At 52.4% G+C, this 9055-nt stretch overlaps 1 protein-coding gene across 1 annotated transcript in view; it reads left to right on the top strand.

Annotated features, from left to right (window-relative positions):
* The window catches only part of CERS4 (ceramide synthase 4), a 35398-nt gene that overhangs the window by 23303 nt on the left and 3040 nt on the right, over nt 1–9055 (top strand). Inside the window, exons 3-9 of the mRNA XM_010828270.1 lie at nt 3445–3618; nt 6477–6594; nt 7396–7514; nt 7618–7675; nt 8283–8333; nt 8684–8776; nt 8988–9055. Of these exons, the coding sequence (XP_010826572.1) occupies nt 3446–3618; nt 6477–6594; nt 7396–7514; nt 7618–7675; nt 8283–8333; nt 8684–8776; nt 8988–9055 (680 nt within the window). The 5' untranslated portion in view covers nt 3445. The remainder of the gene's footprint in view (nt 1–3444; nt 3619–6476; nt 6595–7395; nt 7515–7617; nt 7676–8282; nt 8334–8683; nt 8777–8987) is intronic.

The raw sequence follows: 9055 nt of genomic DNA, 5'->3' as shown, positions 1-9055 counted from the left end.
GCATGAGGTGGCCAAAGTACTGGAGTTTCAGCTTTAGCATCATTCCTTCCAAAGAAATCCCAGGGCTGATCTCCTTCAGAATGGACTGGTTGGGTCTCCTTGCAGTCCAAGGGACTCTCAAGAGTCTTCTCCAACACCACAGTTCAAAAGCATCAATTCTTCGGCGCTCAGCCTTCTTCACAGTCCAACTCTCACATCCATACGTGAGCACTGGAAAAACCATAGCCTTGACTAGACGAACCTTTGTTGGCAAAGTAATGTCTCTGCTTTTGAATATGCTATCTAGGTTGGTCATAACTTTCCTTCCAAGGAGTAAGCGTCTTTTAATTTCATGGCTGCAGTCACCATCTGTAGTGATTTTGGAGCCCAGAAAAATAAAGTCTGACACTGTTTCCACTGTTTCCCCATCTATTTGCCATGAAGTGGTGGGACCGGATGCCATGATCTTCGTTTTCTGAATGTTGAGCTTTAAGCCAACTTTTTCACTCTCCACTTTCACTTTCATCAAGAGGCTTTTGAGTTCCTCTTCACTTTCTGCAATAAGGGTGGTGTCACCTGCATATCTGAGGTTATTGATATTTCTCCCGGCAATCTTGATTCCAGCTTGTGTTTCTTCCAGTCCAGCATTTCTCATGATGTACTCTGCATATTTATTATTAATAGTATACCAAATTTATGCTAATATCACAGGATTTTACAACTTAACAAATAGTTATTAAAGTACATTTAGAAAAGAAATGTCAAAGAATTAAAAGGTAAGATAAAAAGACAGCAAATCAAGACGTGGTAATGGTGTAAAGATGGAAATATAGATAAGTGCAACAGAAGAGAAAATTCCATAAATAGATTTTGAAATATAATAACTTTTTAAAAGCTAAAATACTTACTAAAACAAGATAGGAAAGGTGAGCTACTAAGTGGTACTTAAAGAACAAATTGAGAAAGAAGTTCTGATTCCCAGCTTAGTTGTCCCAGGCAAATAAATTCTAAGTAAAGTCTTAAATACACATGTATATGTATGTGCATATATAAAATCACATTGTAGAAACTGTAGTAATAAAAATAGAATATGTATTAAATTGGAGGGTAAATCGCAATCTCTGAAGCAGCAGATAAAATCTTGAGAATAAGTCTTTTTTAAAAAACCATATTATTTAATCTTGAAAGAAGTAAGGCGTTAGTCGCTCAGTCGTGTCCAACTCTCTGCAACCCCATGGACCCCATAGCCCGCCAGGTTCCTCTGTTCATGGGATTTCCCAGGCAAGAATATGGAGTGGGTTGCCATTTCCTCCTCCAGAGGATCTTCCCAGCTCAGGGATGGAACCCAAGTTTCTTGCATCTTCTGTATTGGTAGGTGGATTCTTTACAGCGCCAACAGTCTGAACCTGGGTCTCCCGCATTGCAGGCAGATTCTTTAACATCTGAGCCACCAGGGAATGATGTCTTAAGATTAAAACAGCATTAAGAGAAGCTGATTCTTTTGTTGGTTCTCTGCTGTCATAGACTTTGGGGTGATAAAAGTTCTCCTGGGCTGAGCAAGAAGCAACGTTGTGGTCCCCCAGCTGTTTTTTTGAAGTCCACCCAAAAACGCACTGGTGGGTGGATAGAGGGATGGATGGATGCATGGGCAGATGTGTTATAAAGCAGCAGAGCAAAACGCGAATGGTAGCCTAGTGGTGGGTATATAAACACTCACTGTAAATTTGGCTTCTCTGTAAGATGTTGGAGGAAATCATCTGATTCCGCCTCACAGTCCACAGAGCATGACCTGCCCCCACCCCCTTCCTGCACTCACCTCCTCCCACTCTCTCCCCTTGCTCACTCTGCTCCAGCCACAAAGGCATCTTACTGGTCCTCCCCTGCTCAGTGTTGCTCAGTCCTGCCTCAGGGCCTTTGCACCTGCCACTCTGGAAAGTCCCTCCCAGCCCCTCTCCCACCACCACTACCCACTTCTGCACATACCCAAGCCTTCCTCATCTCTAGGTCTCAGCTCAGATTGTGTTTCCTTAGAGACCTTCCATGATAAATCATGTCACCCTGTTTCTACCAGGCCCCATCAAGAAGTGTTGTCTCATTTATATATGAATCTGTTTACTTGTGGGCTGGCTGCCTCCCCCTGCAGGGCTGTGAGCTTCATGGGAACAGGAATGTGTCTGCTTTGTTCCCTGCTGTGTCTCCAACATCCAGCCTCAGGCTCTGGCATGTATAAGCCACTCAGAGAACATCTCATGGATGGATGGGTGGATAGATAGGTAGACAGATGGGTGGATGAACGGATGGATGAGTGGATGGATGGGTGGGTGGATGAACAGATGATAGATGAATTGATGGATGGGTAGATGGCTGGATGCATAGCTGTAAAGGTGGGCAGGCATGTGGCTGGCTGGCTGAACAGATGAATAGGTGTGTGGAGGGATGGACGGATGAATAGATGGACAGTGGGTGGGTGGATGGATGAACAGACAGGTAGACAGACAGGTGGGTATGGATGTGTGGACAGGTGGATGGATGGATGGGATGATGGACAGGTAGATGGGTGGATGGATAGGTGAATGGATGGATGGATGGATGGATGGATGAACTCGTACATGTACAGGTGGGCAAGCAAATGATATGGCTGGATGGATGAATAGTTGAATAGGTGGACTGAATGGATGGGTGGGTGGGCTGATGGGTGGATGGATGGATGGACGGACAGACAAATGAATGAACAGACTTTGCAAGTGAGGACCAGTATAGGGGTTGGGGCACTTGTTTTAAATCTTGGGAACCAGAGAAGCTATTTGGGCTCCTCAGGACAGCTGGGCCCCACAGCAGCACCCCAGCAGCTCTTGGTGGAAAGCTGGCCCACCTTGACCATTGCTCCATTATCTGGCAGCAAGCTCGGTTAGACTGTAAGTACTCTTGCCCAGCCGTGGTCAGGAGAAAGTGAGACAGCTGACATTCACACCTCAAGGAGAGTCCATGCGTGGAAGGATGGCCAGGGAGGGAATTGTGGATTCCTTAAATCCTTCATCTTTGGGCTGTTTCAGAGGAACCTCCCCTCAATGACAGAAAAGCTTCCTGGCTGCTTGAGAACTCAAGGTCATCACCCTAATCAGCCTCTCCCTTCTGCCTGCCTTTCTCATGTCTGTAAAGTACAGTATAATAACTACCATCATGAGCTACATTTAAGGGTCAGTAGTCACCAGGCTAAGCACTTTGTGCACCTTATGAAGCTGGGCTGTGAGGTGGATATTGCCATTCCAGTTTTACAAATGAACTTGAGATTCAGAGAGGTCAGGTCATTTGCCTGAGGACACACAGCCCCAGTCTATCCTTCACACTGGCTCTAATAAGCTCCAGGTTGCCAGGGGCTGGGGGGAAGAGGGCAGGTTGCCCGGTCCTCCCACTCAACGTGTCCTGTGTGCCGAGCTGTCCATTCACTGGACCCTGTGTCCACAGGATGTGGTCCAGCCTGAACGACTGGCTGTGGAACGAGAGGTTGTGGCTCCCCGCCAACATCTCATGGGCTCAACTGGAGGACCACGATGGCCTGGTCTTCCCCCACCCCCAGGACACATTGATGGCTGTGCCCCTGGCGCTGGCCCTGGTGGTCGTTCGCTTCACCTTCGAGAGGTAAGTGACTGCGCCACCCACCCTGCGCTCTCCCATCTGCAGGATCGCATCCTCGTGTGTCCCTGGAGGGAGCCTGGCTTTGAGTCACAGTGCTCTTCTGGCTCCATCCTGCCCCCTACCCCAGCTGCCGCCGCCCATATTCTGAGGGTCTCTGAGGCCTGGGACATTGGCTGCAGGTTTCTGGAAGTGCCAGCATCTCGGAAAACAAGTGGGGGCCTTGGGGGGGCAGGGGATGCTCTTGCTTTGCTGACCTGGGATGGGTCTACAGAGGCCAGTCAGTAAGTGAAGAACTCCCACCCACTCCCTCATCCTTCCTTCCTGTATGAGTGCCTCTCCTCCCTCCCTGGGCCCCACTCTTCCTTCCTGGTTCCTTCCAATGCCTCCCCTTTGATCTCCTTTGTAGCCAAAGGAAGGGCTAGGGTACTCCAGCCCCCACTTTGGGACCCCCTGTCACTCAGCTCCTGTAGCCGGGCCCCTGGCCCTGAGTGTATGCTGAACGCACCCATGGGTTTTCAGTTATTTCTCATGCGATCCAGACACTGCCCCAGACTGCAGTTCTTCTTTCCCTGGCCGTCCGTCTCCTGGGTCCCTTCCCTCTGTCCCACGCTCTTCTACCTGACTTACACTGTGGTCACAGCTCCCACATCTGCCTGGCCCCCACGGCCCACCCCCCACAAGGTTTGCCCCCCTCAAAGCTTCCCACTCGGTGCTAGGGGCCCCTCCCGCTCCCCTTCCTGCACAGCTCACATGTGATTTCAGATTCCACCTTTTTCTAAAAAATATGTATGATCTTCGCTGCAGGATGTGGTATCTTTAGTTCCAGCATGCAGCAGCTGTGGCATGTGGGATCTAGTCCCCTGACCAGGGGTTGAACCTGGGCCCCCTGCATTGGGAGCATGGAGTTTCAGCCACTGGACTGCCAGGGCCGTCCCAGGTCCCCAACCTTCTTTGCAACCCCCTGGCGTTTCTACACCGTGCTTGTCCCACTCACAAGGAGCTTCCTGGAGTCAAGGTTCCCGGGACACAGGCTGGACATGGGGAATCCAGGGCCCATTCATTGACATTATATTTACCAGACACTCTTTGAGCTTTTACTCTGCCAACCCCTGCTCTGAGCAGTTTGCCTGTCTTAACTCAGCCCTCATGGCCACCCGGTGAAGTGGTACTGTTATTATCCCCATTTTACAGAAGAGGAAATGGAGGCACAGAGAGGTCAAGTGACCTGCCTGGGGTCACACAGCAAGTAGGTCATCTAGGACCAAGGCTTTGCCTGAGGGATTCTGGGAGGCCCAATTCAGCCAGGCCTTGAAGGCTGGGTCTGTTTTCTCACCTATTTAGCCAATGGCTCCAGCTGAGATGGGCATGTTAACTCCTCCCAAAGATATCCCTTGCTTTTCTAAAGGGCAATGAGGTTGTAAGTAGCTTTTCTGGGGTCAAACACAGGCAGAGGTTTTCCCCATTAAGGGAAAGTGACTCCTGGGCCTGCCTTTCGTTTGCTGTGTCGCCTGGGGTGGATCTCTGGCCTTCCTGAGCCTCAGTTTGCCTATCAGGACAATAATAATAGGGTTAAGAGCAGGGTTAAGTGAGCGGCACACAAGGTGGACTTAGACACGTGCTTGGCAGATCGTATGTTTCAATAAATGGCAGTCGTGGGGCCTCCTAGTGGTCCAACGCTTACGAGTCCACGGTTCAGCTGCAGAGGGCCAGGGTTCCATCCCTTGTTGGGGAACTAGGATCCAGAATGACCTGAGGCATAGCCAAAAGAAAAAAACAAAACATGGCAGTCATGTCCCATTCCTGCCTCCTCCCTCCCTGCCCCCCAGCATGAGTGAGTCTGGAATGAGTCCCTTGCTGTGCTGCCCTGAACCTCAGTTTCCCCCAATGTAAGGTGATATTGACACGGTGGACATGCAGCTTGGTCCTGACCCTGGTCTTGGACACCCCCTTGTGAGCACTGTGGTGATTGCCTCACCAGGGTCCCAGCTCCTCCAAATGTCCACAAGGGAGGAGGGGATGCCGGGAGGGAGGAGCCCTGAGAAGGAGCAGATGTGCTCCTGCCTATGGGGGGCCCCCACCCAGGTTGGGGGGCGCAGATCAGAACTCAGGCAGTGAAGGGATGCTCATCCCTGCTTTGGGATGGAGTGAAGGTGCCTGCTGTTTAGTCACTAAGTCATATCCAACTTTGCCACCCCATGGACTGCAGCACGCCAGGCTTACCTGTCCTTCACTATGTCCCGGAGTTTGCTCAAACTCATGTCCATTGAGTCTATGATGCCATCCATCCATCTCATCCTCTGCATCCCCCTTCTTCTGCCTTCAATCTTTCCCAGCATCAGGGTCTTTTCCATTGATTCAGCTCTTCACATCAGGTGGCCAAACTATTGGAGCTTCAGCTTCAGCATCAGTCCTTCCAGTGAATATTCAGGATTGAATTCCTTTAGGATTGACTGGTTGGATCTCCTTGCAGTCCAAGGTACTCTCAAGAGTCTTCTCCAGCACCACTATTCCAAAGCATCAATTCTTCGGCGCTCAGCCTTTTTTATAGTCCAACTCTCACATCCAGAGCTACCTGAGTACACCAAAGTTGATCATCTCACATCCTGAAGACCAATCCAACTACCTTTTTTTTTTTTTCAATTTTTGGCCGTACTCCGAGGCATGTAAGAGATCCAACCTGTGCCCCCACCATTGGAAGGTGGCGGCATAACCACAGGACCACCAAGGAAGCCCCCCGAGCTGTCTTTCTTAGGTCGTGCCCATTGCAACAGGCTACCCCCTGCAGGCTCCCAAACTATGGCCTCGCCCCAGTGACCCGTTTCCCCACTTGGACTGACAGGCTTTGTCTCCCCTGCACCCAGATTCGTCGCCCTGCCCCTGAGCCGGTGGCTGGGCGTGCGGAACCAGATCAGGAGGCCAGCGGACCCCAATGCCACGCTGGAGAAGCATTACCTAATGAAAGGGCGGGAGCCCACGGAGGTGAGATCCCCGACCCTCTCCTCCGTCCCCGTTGGCCTGCTTGGGTGCCCTGGGGGTAGCTCTGGAAGGGGTGCAAGAAAACCCCCACCGCCAACCCCTTGAATCCCAAGGCCCATCAGCCTGTGAGCAGGACTGGGTTTTGGTTTTTATCCTTATTTTCGGCTGTGCTGGTTCTCTTGTTGCTCTGCACAGGCTTTCTCTGCTTGTGGTGAGTGGAGGGAGGGCTGCTCTCTAGATCAGCATGCAGGCCTCTCATTTTGACTTCTCTTGTTGCACGGAGCATGGGCTTCAGGGCGCTCGGGCTTTTGGCACACGGGTCTGGTGGCCCTGAGGCATGTGCAGTCTTCCTGGACCAGGGATTGAACCTGTGTTGGCAGACAGATTTTTAACTGTTAGACCATCAGGAAAGTCCCAGGGCTGGGTTTTTATAAGGCCTGGTTTGGGGGGCTCCACCCTATGGACTTCCCCATGGCTCAGCAGTAACAAATCCACCTGCCAATGCGGGAGACTTGGGTTCAATCCCTGGGTTTGGGAAGATTCCCCTGGAGGAGGAAATGGCAACCCACTCCAGTATTCCTGCCTAGAGAATCCCAAAAGAGTTAGACATGACTGAAGCGACTGAGTACACACACATCACCCTGTGAAACCCCCTATTCCCCTATCAACATAGGTAGACCACCCCACAGGTGAGGTTTAGGACCACGGCGCGGGGAGGGGGTATGCAGAGCTGGGTCTTGGCTGTCCTGGGACAGTGGTGGGAGGCCACCTCTGTGACCCTGGCCCCCATCACCCGCTCTCCAGTCCCAGATGAACCTCCTGGCCACGCAGTGCGGCCTCACGCTGCGGCAGACTCAGTGCTGGTTCCGGAGACGCCGGAACCAGGACCGGCCCTGCCTGACCAAGAAGTTCTGTGAGTCCAGGTAAGCCCAGGGTGGGGCTGGTGAGGGGGTGTCTGGGGGTGCTGTGAGGGGGGCAGTCTGCTCCTTTGGCAGCTTGCTTCATGGGCTCCCTCCCCACCTGCAGCTGGAAGTTTGTCTTCTATCTGTGCTGCTTCGTCTGTGGAACCATGGTTCTTTATCACGTGAGTGTACCTGATGTGTACCTGCCGTACCCCACAAGCGCCTACTATGTGCTGGGCCCAGACTGGATTGGGGAGGGGTGTGTGGGGCTCAGGCAGAGGGGGAAACGTGCAAAGGCACAGAGAGGGCGGAAGGAATGTGGCAAGGTTACAGTGAATGTCCACTTGATGGGTGGCCTGTTGAGGACCTACTGTGTGTCAGGGCTGGGGATTCTGAATAATAAGCCTCTGGTGTACAGTGAGAGGGCCTTCCAGGTGGCACCAGTGGTAAAGAACCTACTTGCCAACGCAGGAGACATAAGAGATGAGGGTTCAATCCCTGGGTCGGGAAGATCCCCTGGAGGAGGGCATGGCAACCCACTCCAGTATTACAGTCCATAGGGTTACAGTCCATGGGGTCACAAAGGGTTGGACACAACTGAAGGGCCTTAGCACACACACACTCATGCCCACACCCTACAGTGAGAGCAGGGCTGTAGTTGGCGGGAAACAGCCAGCCTGAGTGAGAGCAGCACGTTGAGAGCCAGGAGCCCGGGAGGAGGACCCAGGCCGGGGTGGGAGTTCTGGGTGCTAACCTTTGGATATCCTCAGACTCCCCCCGTCCCTGCAGGAGTCATGGCTGTGGACGCCGGTCAAGTGCTGGGAAAACTACCCACATCAGGTGAGTGCCAGGGCGGGTGTTTGGAGGCTGGTGGGAAGATCAGCATGGTCAGAGTTCCTATGGTCACAGGCAGGAGAGCCAAAGCGGGACATCCTACCATCATTCCCCTGAGTCCCACTCTATTTTTTGGCTCCCTTGTGGAATGGAGAGGGGCCAGGAGTCAGGACACTCAGAGCAGGAAACCACAAAACCACCACTCTGGTTACCTTTACGGACAAGGAGCTCATGCCTTCCTCACTCATTGGGATTCATGTGTGGTGGGTTTGAGCAAATGGGGAGGGCCTTGCCCCATACCCCATGCCCTGTGGGCGCCTCCACTCCCCACAGCTAACCTTGCACCCCTGCCACAGCCCCTGAAGCCAGGCCTGTACCACTGGTACCTCTTGGAGCTGAGTTTCTACATCTCTCTGCTGATGACACTGCCCTTTGACACCAAGCGCAAGGTGAGGCCAGGCCAAGACTCTGGCTGAGGAAGTGATGCCCTGGGATGATTATGACCCAGTTCCAGGTGGGGAGGGGTGGCCTTATCCCACACCCCAAGAACCTTGGCACCTCAGGGAGGTGGCAGGGTATCCATCCTCCAAGCAACCTCCCTGAGAGGGCCTGCTCCAGCCACCCAGCGTCATCCCAGCTGTAACCCTCCCTCTCACACAGGACTTCAAGGAGCAGGTGATTCATCACTTCGTGACCATCATCCTGATCAGCTTCTCCTACAGCTTGAA

Source organism: Bison bison, unplaced genomic scaffold (assembly GCF_000754665.1).
Source record: "Bison bison bison isolate TAMUID 2011002044 unplaced genomic scaffold, Bison_UMD1.0 scf7180017864492, whole genome shotgun sequence".
Lineage (NCBI taxonomy): Eukaryota > Metazoa > Chordata > Mammalia > Artiodactyla > Bovidae > Bison > Bison bison.
This window is presented reverse-complemented; position numbering and strand designations above follow the sequence as displayed.